Source organism: Chiloscyllium punctatum, chromosome X, assembly GCF_047496795.1.
Source record: "Chiloscyllium punctatum isolate Juve2018m chromosome X, sChiPun1.3, whole genome shotgun sequence".
Lineage (NCBI taxonomy): Eukaryota > Metazoa > Chordata > Chondrichthyes > Orectolobiformes > Hemiscylliidae > Chiloscyllium > Chiloscyllium punctatum.
Genome location: NC_092791.1, coordinates 12424506 through 12441893, shown reverse-complemented (window position 1 = coordinate 12441893; position 17388 = coordinate 12424506). Strand labels below are relative to the sequence as shown.

Here is a 17388-nt window from a genome sequence, read left to right as displayed (position 1 = left end):
GGCATCTGGATGGGGATGTGGGCCAAATGCTGGCAAATGGGACTAGATTAGGTTGGGATATCTGGTTGGCACGGACTAGTTGGATCAAAGGGTCTGTTTCTGTGCTTGTACCTCTCTGACTCTAAGAGCTGCTTGGGACTAACCTCAACAGAAACATTCCATCCACGCACCACCCTCTGTGTGAAAACATTGCCCCTTAGGTCTCTTTTATATCTTTCCCCTCTCACCCTAAACCTATGCCCTCTAGTTCTGGACTGCCCCACTCCAGGGAAAAGACTTGTCTATTTATCCAATCCATGCCCCTCATGATTTTATAAACCTCTACAAGGTCACCCCCTCAGCCTCTGACGTTCCAGATCTTTCTCCAGATTTCCTTTGCAAACGCCCATTTCCAGAAGGTGATGGGTGACAGTCTCAACCCGCTCCCCCCCCCCTCCCCGCAGCCACTTTGAGGACAGCGTGTGGTGGGGCAGACCAATTGGCCGTAGGTAAAGGATCCCACCGGTGGTGTCCTTTTCACCACCAGCCAAGCGATGTCTTGGTACTTGTTAGAAAGTTCTGGAAATGAGGTGTTCTGCCAAATGACTTTGACATTCTGCTCAGGGAACCACGCGGCAGGATGCACCCTCTCCTTTACCCGCAGGGTCTCGAGGACACTACGGGCTGACCACATCCTGATGGGCTTGTGGTCAAAGGGGTTTCTCTCTTTAAATTTCTCCCCGCGGGACAGGCGATATGGAATGGTCCAATTACTTGGAGCGCTTCACGGCAACGAGGTTAGGCCCATCCTTCGCAACACCGGGGACAGGTGTACGTAGTGAGACTTGGTGTTTGTGTACCAAGGGTCAACGCACAGCTTCATGCAGCCATACACCAAGGTGGCCATCAGGATGAGGGTGGTGTTCGGTATGTTCATCCTCCCCACTCCATCCACATTCTTGTGCGTTTTGTCCTTGTGGACCTCCAAATGAAGTAGAAGATGGTTTGTGAGATTGCGATGGCGCAGTTTCGGAAAATGGGCCAAACCTCCGCCATGTACAATAGTAGAAGGAGTGCCTCTCACCTGATGACCAGGTTTTTACCTGCAGTGGAGAGGAAGTGGTGTTCCGATCAAACCTGTTTCTGACCCGTCTTGGCCACGCAGTCCTCCCAAGATTTTGCGCATGCCCCAGCTCCACCAAACCATTTGTTTTCATTTGTCCGTTCTTGGGATGAGGGTGTCACTGGCTGGACCAGCGTGTATTGCCATCTGTAATTGTCCAGAGGGCAGTTAAAAGTCAACCACATTGCTCCACGGCAACGAGGTCAGGCCCATCCCAACTGGAGGAGATTTCAGTCCATGATCCAGATTAGTACACAAAGTTAAATGTTTTGGGAAAGAGACTAGGAATACACTTTCATCAATGTTTAATTCCAACCAACCCCAACAACTGATGCTTCTTTATGTATGTTTGAGTACACTTCTTGGTAAAACAAATAGCCAACTGAGTTGGGCCAAATCAAACAGAAGCAAATGTATATTTGAATACTCTTTCAGCACAAACAAAAGCCAACTGAATCAGATTACAACGAATTTAAACAGCCTGTTGGTCACTGTAACTGTGAAGTATATCTTTTGAATACTTTTTTTTTATTGATAACAAACATTAGTCGGGAAATCTTTCTTCACAATGAGTGCAAATTTCTGTCTGAAATTGAATGTCATCCTTGGGTAAACAAAACCAAGCCAATAATCACCACGTCACCGAACACACAGACTCGCTTCGATTCTAATCTCCAACATTTTCAGTGAGAAGTCACATGAACCAGTTTGGTGAGGGATTTAAAAGAAAATTGGCATTGGACAGAGAGAGCAATTGCCTGGAGCAAATAGCCTTTGCCCTCTCTCTCTCTGTGTCTCTTCTGTTTCTCTGGAAACCCTTCTCGGCAAAGTTTATGATTTGAAAACTGACTGGAAAGCTTAATCACCACAACCAGATGCCTCAACAGCTGTATTCAATATCTACACCGTTGTCTCCAGCAAAGTGAATTCAGCCAGCTGTAACAAACCCAGGAAAGCAAAATTGGCTATAATAGCTTTTTCTTTAATGAAGTTAGCTGTTATTTTTAGCTGTGTGGTGGTTTTTCAGAGGCTGATTTTGTGTGTATTTTATTTGGACAGTTTAAACCTTTAGATTAGATTAAATTACTTACAGTGGAAACAGGCCCTTCGGCCCAACAAATCCACACCGACCCACTGAAGCGCAACCCACCCATTCCCCTACATTTACCCCTTACTACGGACAATTTAGCATGGCTAATTCACCTAACCTGCACATCTTTGGACTGTGGGAGGAAACCGGAGCACCCAGAGGAAACCCACGCAGACACGGGGAGAATGTGCAAACTCCACACAGTCAGTCGCCTGAGGCGGGAGTTGAACCCGGGTCTCTGGCACTGTGAGGCAGCAATGCTAACCACTGTGCCACCGTGCCGCCCATTTTGTTAACAATCTTTACATTTTTTTCAGGAGAAAGTTCTGTTTGCTTCTGGTTTGATCTGTTACTCAAAGAACCTGGCTGATTTGTTTCTGATAGCAAATGAGATACAATGTTACAATCACGGTGGTACAGTGGTTAGCACTGCTGCCTCGGCGCCAGGGACCCAGGCTCAATTCCTGCCTCAGGCGACTGACTGTGTGGAGTTTGCACATTCTCCCCGTGTCTGCGTGGGTTTCCTCCCACAGTCCAAAGCTGTGCAGTCAGGTGAATTGGCTATACTCAATTGCCTGTAGTGATAAGTGCACTAGTCAGGGTGGGTTGCTCTTCGGAGGGTCAGTGTGGACTTGTTGGGCCAAAGGGCCTGTTTCAACACTGTAGGGAATCTTAAAAAAATCTCAACTGAGGGGGGTTACAGTGGACCAATCAGATCCCAGAGTGAAATCTGGCTTGATAGATTATGCGTTGAGTTTTTCAATTGCTCACTTTGGTGTTTAGTCACTAACCAAGATGAAACAAGGCAGCCAATGTTCTTTAACAAAAGAATACAAGTTTATTGCACATGAGCATGTAAGGCAGTCTTTATATCTTCAGCATAAGCTTATGTACACAACCTGTCATAGCTTTTGAGACTGTACAGATTAATCTGCTGAGCTAAAACCAGGTGTTCTGATCTGTTATTGACCTCATTAACTAACTGCTCCTCATTCAGATCGAAGGTGCTGGGGGCTGGGAGACCCGCGTTCAAGTCCCACTTTCTTCAGAGGTGCGTAATGACATCTCTGAAGAGCTTGATTAGAAAAACAGGTTAAAGATAAAAAAACAATCTAAAATACTGGGCTTAAGTAGGAGTTACGGGTAGACAGGGCAATGAAGAAGGCTTTTGGTATGCTTGCTTTCATCGGTTAGAGCATTGAGCATAAAAGTTTTGGACATCGTGTTGCAGCTGTACAAGACGTTGGTGAGACCACATTTAGAATACAGCATGCTACAGAAAGGTTATATTAAACTAGGAAGGTGTGCAGAAAAGATTTCCTTAGATCATACTTAGACTGGAAGGTTGGAGTTATAATAAGGAGAGGATGGATAGGCTGGGGCTGTTTTCCCTGGAGCATAGGAGGCTGAGGGGGTGACCCTCTAGTGGCTTATAAAATCATGAAGGGTACAGATAAGGTAGATAGCCGACAGCTTTTCCCTAGCGTGGGGGTGTCCAAAACTAGAGGGCAGAGGTTTAAGGTGAGGGTCCAGAGGGGCGATGTCTTCACACAGAGGGTGGTGAGTGTCTGGAACAGGCTGACCGAGGCAGTGGTAGAAGTGAGTACAGTTTTGTCATTGAAGAAACATTTTAGACAGGTACATCAGTTAGATAGTTAGGGATTTGGACCAGATGGAACTAGTTTTAATTGTGAAAATGGGGCGGCATAGGCAAATTGGGCCGAAGGGCCTGTTTCAATGGTGTAGACCTCTATGACTCAAGTTCTAGTCTCTATGGAGCCCCTCTTGCAGCACAATGGTAGTGTCCCTGTCCCTGGTCTGGGAGGCCTCCGTTCAAGTCCCACCTGCTCCAGGGTTGTGCAATAATATCTCCAAGCAGGTTGATTAGAAAAATTAGGTTAAGTTTAAAACAAAAGTTTACTGAACAAGCATCTGGAATTCTTGCCATGGAAACCAGAGCAAGTACCTGGCTGATTCACCCTCGCCAACTGCTGTGAGTGTCCTCCCTGTTGGACACTGGGTACCAAAATCTCATGGCTTTTCTCCATGGGCACCAGCCCCACCCATCCTGTATCCATGGACGTTGGCATCTGACCTGTGCCAGCATGAAAGAATCCTCATTCTCTGATCCACTTACAGTACATGCTGCCCTTCAGGTTCTCCTGGTAACCCTCACTGTAACATTGCAGCAACGGCACTGTGTGCTTAGGGGCACATCTGGGCTCCTTCTCACTCCCTCTCATCGCCCTTGCTCGGTCTGAGCTGAGCTGGCTCTTCACTCTGCCCCTGCCTCAGTTTGCCTTGCCTTTCTGCACTTTACCCCCTCAGCCAGCGATCCTAGGTCCAGCGTACTGCTGTACGTGCAGGCTGTCTCGCTCTAAGAGCGAGCCAGGAAGTCTGTCCGAGTTATCAGCAGAACCCAGCCCAGTCGAGGGGAGGGAGGGGACAGCCTTCACTCGGGGCCTTCCTGGCTCAGTCTGGCAAGGGCAGCCTCGGATACCAGACCAGGCCCCACTCAGAGCAGCCAGGATCAACGTAAGGGCTGAGGAGCTGGATGGCGAGGCCGGCCAGGACCTGTCTTATCTCTTTCTGCCCCATTGTGGGCTGATTTCCTCTTGGAGTGAAGGTGTTGGGGGGGGGCAGGTACAAAAAGAGATTGTAGTGGGTGGCATGGCTGTTACCGTCGGAGCAGCTATCGGGGAGGGAGTGAGTGGACAGTACAGAGGGCATGGAGGGCCAATGGTTCCAGGGGTTAGGGTGGGTGAGAGCGTGTGAGGGAAGGTGTTACAGGCGATAGTGAGAATGTCAGAGTGTGCGCCGTGGTATTTACAGTAACTGAGAGTGTGAGGTATCAGGGAGGAAGCGGTGGTACTTGCATTGGCGCAGTGGGGAAGGTCATTGACCTCCTTCCTGCAGAGCTGGCCATTCCTCCAGGCAGCTGAGACTATACCCAGGGGCCCACCTCTTCCACGGCTGGTCCTGGGGGTTGAGGGAGCCCCTGCTCTTCACTTCCCCATCCTGCAGGGCCCCCAGGTCCCTGCCTGCACAGCGGGAGTGGGGCGGAGTGGCACCGGTTTGCCCCTCTCCTGCAAATCCCAGGAACTGTGCAGGGCAGCTTTGCACTGACCGAGCCTGTCGGGGTACACAGTGAGTGGTTAAAGATGGCAGTGAGACGGGTGAATCCTAGGATAGCTGGTGAGGGCCGTGCCCTTCTGGGAACAGCATGTGGTCAATGGGGCTGGAATCGGAGGTGAGAGACACCTTAGGGGGTGGGAACGGCAAGTAATGAGGCCGGTTTGAGTAAGATACCAGTGAGACATCATGCTAGGCCTCAGGCTGAGAAACTCTCCAAAAAATCTCAACAAAACTAGCAGTCAAAAAAAAAGGTAAGATACAGCTGAAAAATAGAGAGAGGAAATGAAGTGATAGCAAGAGAGGGGGAGAATGTACTGTCTCCACATTTGTATTTAATCACTATTTGCATTAAATTTGTTTATTGAATGACAGTAGCTGGAGAAATTCTAAATGCTCGCTGTGCAACCTTTCCATATATTAATCTGTGAACAGTGTGATTGAGTTACGTTTCTGGAGCATTTCACAAAGGGTGCTATTATTGATCAGCTGCAAGTTGGGCTCAACATGCACTTGCTCATCGACTTAGCGAGAGATTGAGTCATCTCCAGCGGCCTTTTGCTCATTGTGTTACCACACTGGGTAAACTCTCCTACTTTAAGAAACACAGTAATCTGTGAAAATTCGAGAGCCCAAGAACTAGTTAAAGTAAAATTAACAACTTTTATTTCTGAAAGTATAACCAAGAATAATTATTATATTAGATTCCCTACAGTGTGGAAACAGGCCCTTTGGCCCAACCAGTCCACACTGACCCTCCGAAGAGTAACCCACCCAGACCCATTTCCCTCTGACTAATGCACCTAAAGCTATGGGCAATTTAGCATGGCCAATTCACCTAACCTGCACATCTTTGGACTGTGGGAAGAAGCTGGAGCACCCGGAGGAAACCCGGAGTATAAACTCCACACAGACAGTTGCCCGAGGCTGGAATCGAACCTGGGAACCTGGTGATGTGAGGCAGCAGTGCTACCCACTGAGCCACCGTGGCACCCGTTCCACTGAGCCACCTATTGTGCCATGTGCCATAACAACGATTTACAATTCCTTCCTGTAACTCTAATTTTTACCTTCGCCTTCTACAATACTAGCCAGATAAAATACTCGATTACGATTTACAAAACATTTTTCTCAAAACTAGGCAGCTTTTGTTCTTCTCTATATTCTGGTTGTCTTGGGAATTTTGCTTCACAGGTTCCTGATTGATAAAGGTACCTTTAAGAGAGCTATTTTTCTGGGCAGTGTGCAGCAGTCGTTGGCTTGGCAGTTCTCCTCCTAAGTGTTCAATTTCCCCTGGTCTTGTAGCCCCCAAGCATTGGATTGTGTCATTGGCTTTTAAGATTGTCAATATACTCTGTCCAAACTGGATTAGAGTTTAGTATTTTTGGGGGTATAATTTTAACTGATTGGCCTAATTCGAAACAGTTTTGTCATTTCCAGGCAACCGGCTAATCAAGTTGTTCGACCAAATGTTACCTTATATGTTTTTTCAGAACACTTGGTTCTGTCAGATAGTTTTTGCTAGCTTTTATCTCTCTTAAAGGTACAGTACACTCACATCTGCATAACAGTTGGCAACGATAGTTTTTAAATAAAGCAGCTGCATGCTTATCTCGTGATGTCAGAAAGTCGCAGCCTGAACGTTTGTTTGTTCAGCTGCTGTGCCTATTTCAGTTAGGCTTTGTAACTACAGCAACTCAATGCAACCTTCCCACGGTTCCATTGAATCCAATGGAAAGCTGTGTGCTAAGAAAACCTTGCATTGTCACAAGACAGTTGGATTTTGTCATTACAAAGCCTTTCATGGGATGTGGGCATCGCTGGCATTTATTGCCAGTCCATGATTGCCCTTGAAACGAGTGGCTCGCCCCTTTTTGAGGGTGGTTACGAGTCAACCCCATGGGTCTGGAGTCAAGTGTAGGCTGGACCAGGTCAGAATGACAAATTTGCTTCCTGAAAGACATGAATGAGACAAGTGAACAATCAGTGTTATCGGGGCTTTCCAACTTATAACTGCTCATACCTATGAACCTGATCCTGCACAGAGCTTTAATTTTGAAGAGCCCCAACGTGCAAATGTTTCCTGTAATTGCATTCAGCTCCTTTTGCGCTGTACTACGTTGTGTTCCAAGGTGCGTACAAATTGACTTGCAAATGGACTCCATTTGTCTTCAATCTCCTCTGGAGCCCCTTAGCAACCGGGGATTATCTGTACTTGTAAGCAATAAGTTGGTCGTTACAAAAACACCGGCTTGAGATTCTGGATTTATTAAATGAATGTAAATTCCACCAGCAGCTGAAGGATTAAGCTGTGCCCTTGGGTAACGGGGCTGCCTTCAGTTCCAGTGAGATTATCAGTGTGCCACCGTCTCTCGCCTCGGGAGCTAACACGACCCAGGAATTCAGCAGCCAGTCAAATTTCACACCAGAATGCCCAATTCTGCCACTCCCAGGTTCCCCCTGTTCCCCTCCATTCCAGAACACTACCCCTCAATAATCCCCCCCCCCCCCCCCCCCATCACACCAAGCATAAGCAACACCCCCTAACACCCACGATGAAACTCTTTATTCCATCTCCCTCAGTACAGCTGAGCATTATCAGAGTCTCAGCAACTTGGACTGTTTCTCACACCATCTATGGTATGCAAGCCGCATTTCAAAAAGGCAAGGACACAAATTAGTTTCATAGCAACTGCAGGGGAGATTTACCAGGATGGTGCCTGGTCTGGGGCAGGGGGATTTACCGGGGTGTTGCCTGGTCTGGGGCAGAGGGAGATTTACCAGGATGTTGCCCGGTCTGGGGTAAATGGGATTTACCAGGATGTTGCCCGGTCTGGCGCAATGGGGATTTACCAGGATGTTGCCTGGTCTGTAGTGCTTCTGTGATGGAGAGAGATTGGACAGACTGGGGTGTTTTCCTTGGAGCAGAAGAGATTGAGGAGGGAACATTACTGAGATGTATCCAATAATGAGGGATATCGACAGGAAGGAAACTTTCCCCTTGACGGCAGGATCATTGACCAGGGGCATAGAGTGAAGACAAGGGGCAGGAGGGGTCGAGGGGATGTGTGGACAGACCTTTCTTCCCCCAGAGGGTGGTGGTGGGAATCTGTAACTCCCTGCTTGTAGGGGTGGGAGAGGCAGAAACCCTCATCACATTGAAGAAGGATTTAAATGTATACTCTATGCAGACAAGGCTATGGGGCCCAGTCCTGGGGAATGGGATTCGAATAGTCAGGGGGTTGTTTTTGACTAGCATGGACTTGATGGGTCAAGGGCCTTTATCTATGTTGCCGACATCTCTAGCTTTGTAATTGGAAATACATTAAACTCCACTCACCCACACAGATAAATGAATAATTAAGAAAATAACATGAGGAATAGGGGAGAACCGTCCAGCCCTCAAACCTGAAACGAGCTGCCAGAGGAATAGGTGGATGCAGGTACAGTTACACCCTTTAACAGACATTTAGGCAGGTTCATGAATAGGAAAGGTTCAGAGGGATTTGGGTCAGAAACAGGCAAGTGGGACTAATTTAGGTTGGGAAACCTGGCCAGCTCTCTGTGGCAAGGAGGTCCACAGACTCCCAACCCTCTGGGAGAAAGAATTCTCCCTCATCTCAGTCTTCAATTGGTACCCCTTCGTTTTGAGCCTATATCCTCTGGTTCTAGACTCTCCCAGGAGGGGAACCATTCTCTCAGTATTTACCCTGCCAAGCCCCTTAAGTATCCAACATGTTACACTGAGATCACCTCTCATCCTTCAGGCCTTATGTATATTAAAGGCTGAGATAGAGTCCTGATCAACCAGGGAATCAAAGGTTCGGGGGAAGGGCAGGAGAGTGGCCGTGAGGAATATCAGATCAGCCGTGATCCTACTGCGTGGGGGAGCACGAGTTGGGCCGAAGGGTCTGTTTGTGTGTTGGAAGACCGTAACTGTATGAGCTGGGTTAATTGTCCTCAGGGGCAGAGATATACAAAATTGTGAGATTTTGAAAATGTAGTTGAAGATTTCTGTGGTAACCAAAGGGCACAGCTTAATGTGATTGATGCAGAGCTTGAGCAGATGTGATGGGAAAGCAAACTGCGTCATGAATTGTTCTAATGACTAAATGCTCTTCTCGAAAAGACAGTGGAAGCAAATTCGGTTACAACTCTTAAAAGGGAACTGGTTAAATACTTGGGAAAAGAATTTTACGGATGGGGCAGGGAATGGGATTAACTGAGCAATAAAAATAGCATGCTAAAATAGTGGACAATGGCTTTCTGCTGTGATGTATTCTTTTGAGAGGGTTTGAGTATAAGAGTAGGGAAGTCTTACTGTAATTGTACAAGGTGCTGGTGAGACCACGTCTGGAACACTGTGAGCAGTTCTGGTCCCTTATTTAAGGAAAGATGTCATTTCATTGGAGGCAGTTCAGAGAAGGTTCACTAGGATAATCCCTGGTGTGGAGGGATGAGGAAAGGTTAAACAGGTTGGGACTCTACTCACTGGAGTTGAGAAGGATGAGAGGTGATCTCACTGTAACATATTGGATACTTAAGGGGCTTGACAGGGTAAATACTGAGAGAATGTTTCCCCTCCTGGTAGAGTCTAGAACCAGAGGATATAGGCTCAGAACGAAGGGGTACCAATTTAAGACTGAGATGTGGGAGAATTCTTTCTCTCAGAGGGTTGGGAGTCTGTGGACCTCCTTGCCACAGAGAGCTGTGGAGGCACAGGCCTTGTGTATATTAAAGGCTGAGTTAGAGCCCTGATCAACCAGGGACTCAAAGGTTCGGGGAAGGGCAGGAGAGTGGCCGTGAGGAATATCAGATCAGCTGTGATCCTAGTGCGTGGGGGAGCAGGCCACAGGGGCCGGATGGCTTACTCCGGTCCCTGTTTCTGGGCATTGACCAAATTTAGTTGGCATTACAGATGAAGATTCCCGTCCTTTCCTACCCTGGAGCCATTTGGTATGGCAAAACCAATACTTAATCCCATGTTCATTTGAACATAAAGCCTATACCTCGGTTGAGTTCTTCCAAGCGATGTTTGACGTTCAACGCCCGAGAATGGGTTGATGACTTGGCGACATTCTTTTGAGTTTTCTCACTGGGCTGACAGGTTTGTGAGCATTTTTGTTTTGCCTTCAGAAGCATTCTGTCTTCACCAGTTCATAAGGATGGATCAAAAACAGCGCATCTGCCACGTTTTGTTTGCAATCTTCAAAGATTCCAACGCCTTTGGCTGCACAGTGACCCAGTGGTTAGCACTGCTGTCCCACAGCACCAGGGACCTGGGTTTGATTCCAGCCTCTGGCAACTGTCTGTGTGGAGTTTGCACGTTCTCCCCGTGTCTGCGTGGGTTTCCTCCGGATGCTCCGGTTTCCTCCCATAATCCAAAAATGTGCGGATTAGGGTAGATTGGCTATGCTAAATTGTCCCATAGTGCCCAGGGATGTGCAGGTTAGGGTGGATTAGCCATGCTAAATTGTCCCATAGTGTCCAGGGATGTGCAGGTGAGGGTGGATTGGCCATGCTAAATTGTCCCATAGTGTCCCAGGGATGTGCAGGTTAGGTGCATTGGTCAGGGATAAATGTAGAGTAATAGGGTAATGGAGTGGGTTTGGGTGGGATACTCTTCAGAGAGTTAGTGTGGACTTGTTGGGCCGAAGGGCTTGTTTCCACACTGTCGGGATTGTATTCTATGGATGTCTGCAATAAGAGAAACGTAGGGTCTGGGCTACCTCCTCAAAATATATTGAGATGGTCTGTCACAGACTGGGGGCTCTTGCCAGGATTGATTCTGGCATTCCAAATTGAGATTAGGGTTTACAAAGTTAAAAATCACACATCACCAGGTTATAGTCCAACAGGTTTAATCGGAAGCACACTAGCTTTCGGAGCGACACTCCTTCGTCAGGTGGTTGTGGAGCGTCGCTCCGAAAGCTAGTGTGCTTCCGATTAAACCTGTTGGACTATAACCTGGTGTTGTGTGATTTTTAACTTTGTAAACCCCAGTCCAACACCGGCATCTCCAAATTGAGATTAGGGTTGTTGGACTCAAAGGCGGCAAGTGGTAGGTGTTGGTGTTTTATGTTTGGAGTGTTGGATTCGATTGGTTCAATTGGTCAAACCCCCCCCCCCCCCCCCATTACAATGACTGCCCCTCCACCTCCAGCTCATGAACACTGAACTGAAGCCCCTTCAGCTGCAGGCACCTTCATCCTATTCATCTTGGACATTATTGTAAATGTTTAGATATTCCACTTTCAGAAAGAAGCTCACACACTGAAAGACTTATCCCTAAAGCTTGCTCTTTTGTCTTTGAAAGTTAGAGCTCTCGACTGTGAAAACTGGGGATTTGGGGAAAATCCAGAGAGCGGAGAGACTGTGCAGCTTGTTGCCACAGACCGTGGTTGAGCTTTATTATGTAACTATGTTAAGGAGATCAAAGTTGCCACCTCAGTTGATAGGGCTGTTAAGAAGGCGTGTGGTGTGTTGGCTTTCATTAGCGGGGGATTGAGTTTAAGAGCCACGAGGTTAGGCTGCAGCTCTATAGAGCCCTGGTTAGACCACACTTGGAATATTGTGTTCAGTTCTGGTCACCTCATTATAGGAAGGATCTGGAAGCTTTAGAGACGGTGCAGAGGAGATTTACCAGGATTCTGCCTAGACTGGAGGGCAGGTCTTATGTAGAAAGTTGAAGGAGCTAAGGCTTTTCTCACTGGAACGAAGAAGGATGAGAGGTGACTTGAGAGAGGTGTGTAAGGTAATGAGAGGCATGGATAGAGTGGATGGCCAGAGGCTTTTTCCCTGGGTGGAAATGTCTATCATGAGGGGGTATAACTTTAAGGTGATGAGAGGAAGGTTTAGGGGCGATGTCAGAGGTAGTTCTTTACAGAGAGAGTGGTGAGTGTGTCAAATGCACTGCCAGTGGTGATAGTACATCAGATATATGAGGGATATTGAAGTGACTCTTGCATAGGCACATGGATGATAGTAAAATGTAGGTTAGTTTGATCTTTAGAGTAGGATAAAAGGTCAGCACCACATCGAGGGCTGAAGGGCCTGTACTGTCCTATGTTCGAAAATGCATGAGACAGAAAGGAATAGATTAGTAAGCCAGAAGACAAACCGTCCAACGGTCTGTCTTTGCTATACATTCGATGTATTACATCTCGAAAGGGATCCTTTTCCAAAAGAAATGGCATATTTTTGAAAAATGTAGCAGTCACTCCTGAGATATTCCAGTTACTCAGCTAAGAACTGGATGAACAATTTGAAGATGACAAGCCAAAACGCGTCAGAGATCTATATTTAATGGTTAATAATGGAGAGGGGAATAACTAATTCTCTCATCTGCCTCAAATTGGACTTTGTGCAATCTCTCATTAGCTTGAACATTTAATCTGTGTACATAGTTTGGAGCATGAGATAAGTCTGAATCATGCTCAGCATTACAAGAGCTATCCCCAGGCGTGGCGAGGATAAAATAGAACCAGCCCTTTAAAGGGCAACAGCTAAATTTAAAGGCGTGCAGGCACTTGAAGGTAAGTGATTACATGTAAGGATAGGAATAAAGGGTAACCTCTTGTGAAGTTACTTCAGCCAGCATTGTATAAACAAGGAATAAGTATAGGATGCTTTGGCCTTTGGGCCTGCTGCCCCACTCCACAAAATGTGACTGATCTGATTTTAACCTCCCCCTTCCATCCCTGTATATCCCCCCCCAGATAATCTTTCAGGAATTGAGAATCTATCTCCTTCTGCCACAAAAAGATTGAAAGGTTCTGTATCCACTGCCTTTTGAGGAAGGGAATTCCAAAGACCCGCGGCCCTCTGAGACAGAGAAATGTTCCCCCCCCCAATCTCTGTTTTAATTGGGCGCTCTATTATTTGTAAACTTTGACCCCTCGTTCTGGAGTCTCCCACAAGGGGAAACATCCTTTTCCACATCCCCTCAGGATCTTATACGGTTCAATTCGGCCACCTCTGACTCTACTAAACTCCGGAGGATACAGGCCTAGCCTAACCAGCCTTTCCTCTGAAGGGAATCTGCTCCTTCCAGGGATTAGTCTGAGAAACCTTCGCTAAACTGCTTCCAATGCATTAACGTCCTCCTGTAAGTATGGAGACCAGTCCTGTACACTCTGCTCTAGATATGGTCCCACTACTGCCCTGTATAACTGAAGCATAACCTCCCTACTCTTGTATTCAATTCCCCTCGCAAGAAACCATCACAACCTATTGGCTTTCCCAATTACATGCTGTACCTGCAGACTAACCTTCTGTGATCCACGCACTGGGACACCCTGTTCTCTCTGCGCATCTCAGAGCTCTGCAACCCCTCATTGTTTTGGGGGGGTGGGGGGGGGGGGGGGAATAAATTCTTCTTTTGTATACTTCCCATACGGGCAAATTTGCAATTTCCCATGTTGTTCTCCATTTGCCAGATCTTTGCCCACTCCTGTAATCGATTGAATGGTGTCCTCCCGCTCCGAATTCTTGCGTTCTTGTGGCTCTGTGAAGTGCGTTTCTCCAGAAAAGATGGAACCAAAAATGCAAGTTTGCTGGGATTGGGATGGTTTGTGCTTCTGGAAGGAAATTAGATCACTTCACCTTTTCTGCTTTGCGTTTGCAGGATGCAGTTCATCAAAAGGATTTTATGCTCCCTGCTCCTGGTGCCTCTTCTCATTCTTGTATTGTATCGCATCCTTCGCTACCCTGAGAATGCTGTGGATATTAAGTACAAAGGGAAGAGTAGTCCATACAACTCACCTGGATATGAATTATGGACATCGGGAGAGCAATATGCTCATATATCTTACACAAAGAAAGAGAGTATTGCCAGGTAAGTCTCTCCACTCTCAAAGTACAGATGTAACAGGGATTAAAAACCGTGCTGCACTGCAAACTGTATATATTATGGGGCAAGAGAAAAGCAAAAGGTTTGCATTTATGTATTGTGATGAAGCATGTACAATATGGTATCATTTTTTGGGGTTTGGATTCTGAAGGCTGTATTTTTACTGTCACATGTACTCAAATGAATATAGTGAAACGTTTACACAACACCACTCACAGTGCCATCTTCGGTCGGAAGGTACTGAGGTATAGAATCCAAGAATGGAAACAGGCCATTCAGCCCAGCAAGTCCACACCAACCCTCCCCGTAACCCACCCAGACTCATTCCCCTACCCTATATTTAGCCTTGGCTAACGAACCTAACCTACACCTCCCTGGGTACTATGGGACAATTTAGCATGGCCAATCCACTCTAACCTACACCTCCCTGGGTACTATGGGACAATTTAGCATGGCCAATCCACCCTAACCTGCACATCCCTGGACACTATGGGACAATTTAGCATGGCCAATCCACCCTAACCTGCACATCCCTGGGCACTATGGGACAATTTAGCATGGCCAATCCACCCTAACCTGCACATCCCTGGGCACTATGGGACAATTGAGCATGGTCAATCCACCCTAACCTGCACATCCCTGGGCACTATGGGACAATTTAGCATGGCCAATCCACCCTAACCTGTGCATCTTTGGACTGTGGGAGGAAGCCCACGCAGACACGGGGAGAATGTGTAAACTCCACACAGACAGTCACCCGAGGCTAGAATTGAACCTGGGTCCTCTGGCACTGTGAGGCAGCAGTGCTAACCACTGAGCCACCGTTTGATCTTAGAAAATAGAGCAACAAAATGTAGCAGAAATAAAAATCTGGAACCACAGTCTGCCCGTCCATAGCAAGCTGGCACCTCAACTCTGCCCTCTAGTGCCAGGCTTCACCTTGAGCGTCATGAGGCTGGGAGATTGTTCTGTTCTGGCACTGCCTCAAGACTGGGTGACCACGCTGAGGCCATGTCAGGACAACCGACTGCCACGCTGGGCCAAGAGGGCTCCACACCGGGGTGGGGCGCTCTGCCAACCTGCGGGGTCGCCATGCCAGGCTGGGGAGTTGGGGGTGGGTGGGTCATCCCCGGCTTGGGAGGCCAGCTTCACCAAGCCGAAGGGTCACCATGCCCGGCTGGGCGTAGGGGGGGGGAGCAGCTTCACCAAGTCAGGAGGTCGCCCTGCCAGGCTGGGTGGTGGGCAGCTCTGCCAGGCTGGGTCCACTCTGCCAAGCTGAGGTCTGCCATGCCAGGCTTTTCCTTTCTGTCCTGCGACGTGTTTTTTGTGTTTGGAAACATGTCAGGAAGTCACTTGGATAGTTAACCTATTCATTTTAAGAAGGTTAATGAATTCAGCCAACTGCCCAGGAGACTCATGCAGCATCAACAGATGAATCTGCAAGTTGATGCCCCGCAGGGTAAATACATTCAGGGTGTTCATTTTATTCACCATGAGCTCAGATGAATTTGGATGTCCGTTCAGGAAGTGGAACTGTTTGCATGGAGAACGGACTGGTTTCTGCTCTGTGGAGCTGCAACCAGGAGAGATTGAACAGGAACCTCACAGAAATTGTTCGAATGGTGCGTGTTGCGGCCCTCACAATTGTGAAAGGGTTCCCGCCATCAAACCTGGAGACAAATTGTGAAAACTGTGTTCTCGGCAGTCTGAGAGAGGGACACTGTCAGTCAAAGCGATGACCGTGATATCGCTCTGCGATTGAGTCTCTGTCACGGCTTCTTTGGGAAATCAGGTTGAAATTTTTGTTTGTGTTAAGGTAACATTTGGGGAGGAAGCAGGGTTAGCACTGCTGTCTCACAGCGGCAGGGACCTGGGTTCGATTCCAGCCTCCGGCAACTGACTGTGTGGAGTTTGCACATTCTCCCTGTGACTACGTGGGTTTCCTCCGGGTGCTCCGGTTTCCTCCCACAGTCCAAAGAGGTTAGGGTGGATTGGCCATGCTCAATTGTCCCATAGTGCCCAGGGATGTGCAGGGTTAGGGTGGATTGGTCATGCTCAATTGTCTCATAGTGCCCAGGGATGTGCAGGTTAGGATGGATTGGCCATGGGAAATGGGGGGGTTATGGGGTAGGTCAGTGTGGGCTGAATGGCCTGCTTCCACACTGTGTAGGGATTCTATGAACTGTAATATATATTTGGTGGTGTTTGTTTCCTGCATTAAATGTCTGCAGCCACCTTGTATAAACATGCACCATGGTCTGACCAGCTTGGTAACTGACTGACTATCCCCCTCAAATCCTGAGGGAGCGTGCGCGGGTGCGTGTGTGTGTGTGTGTGTGTGTGTGTGTGTGTGTGAGAAGGAGGGAGGGAGGGAGCGTGCGCGGGCGTGTGTGTGTGTGAGAGGAGGAGGGAGGGAGCGTGCGCGGGTGTGTGTGAGAAGGAGGGAGGGAGCATGCGCGGGTGTGTGTGTGTGTGTGTAAGAAGGAGGGAGGGAGCGTGCGCTGTGTGTGTGAGAAGGAGGGAGGGAGCGGGCGTGCGTGAGAGGGAGGGAGCGTGCGCGGGCGTGCGTGAGAAGGAGGGAGGGAGCGTGCGCGGGCGTGCGTGAGAGGGAGGGAGCGTGCGCGGGCGTGCGTGAGAAGGAGGGAGGGAGCGTGCGCGGGCGTGCGTGAGAAGGAGGGAGGGAGGGAGCGTGCGCGGGCGTGCGTGAGAAGGAGGGAGCGTGCGCGGGCGTGCGTGAGAAGGAGGGAGGGAGCGTGCGCGGGCGTGCGTGAGTAGGAGGGAGGGAGCGTGCGCGGGCGTGCGTGAGAGGGAGGGAGCGTGCGCGGGCGTGCGTGAGAAGGAGGGAGGGAGCCTGGGCGTGCGTGAGAAGGAGGGAGGGAGCGTGCGCGGGCGTGCAGGAGGGAGGGAGCGTGCGCGGGCGTGCGTGTGTGTGTGAGAGAAGGAGGGAGGGAGCATGCGCGGGCGTGCGTGTGTGTGTGAGAGAAGGAGGGAGGGAGCATGCGCGGGCGTGCGTGTGTGTGTGAGAGAGAGCGTGCGTGTGTGTGTGAGAGAAGGAGGGAGGGAGCATGCGCGGGCGTGCGTGTGTGTGTGAGAGAGAGCGTGCGCGGACGTGTGTGTGTGTGAAGGAGGGAGGGAGCGTGCGCGGACGTGTGTGTGTGTGAAGGAGGGAGGGAGCGTGCGCGGGTGTGTGTGAGAAGGAGGGAGGGAGCGTGC

At 48.7% G+C, this 17388-nt stretch overlaps 1 protein-coding gene across 6 annotated transcripts in view; it reads left to right on the top strand.

Moving 5' to 3' along the window:
• The window catches only part of LOC140471091 (beta-1,4 N-acetylgalactosaminyltransferase 1-like), a 102332-nt gene that overhangs the window by 5115 nt on the left and 79829 nt on the right, over nucleotides 1-17388 (top strand). For 3 of the 6 annotated variants that reach the window (XM_072566949.1, XM_072566952.1, XM_072566950.1), the window contains exon 2: nucleotides 13951-14160. In XM_072566949.1, coding sequence (XP_072423050.1) covers nucleotides 13952-14160 — 209 coding nt within the window. In that variant the 5' untranslated portion in view covers nucleotide 13951. Of the gene's footprint in view, nucleotides 1-5498; nucleotides 5579-10372; nucleotides 10432-13950; nucleotides 14161-17388 lie in introns of those variants that run through there. The other 3 variants (XM_072566953.1, XM_072566947.1, XM_072566948.1) reach the window with 2 other exon arrangements.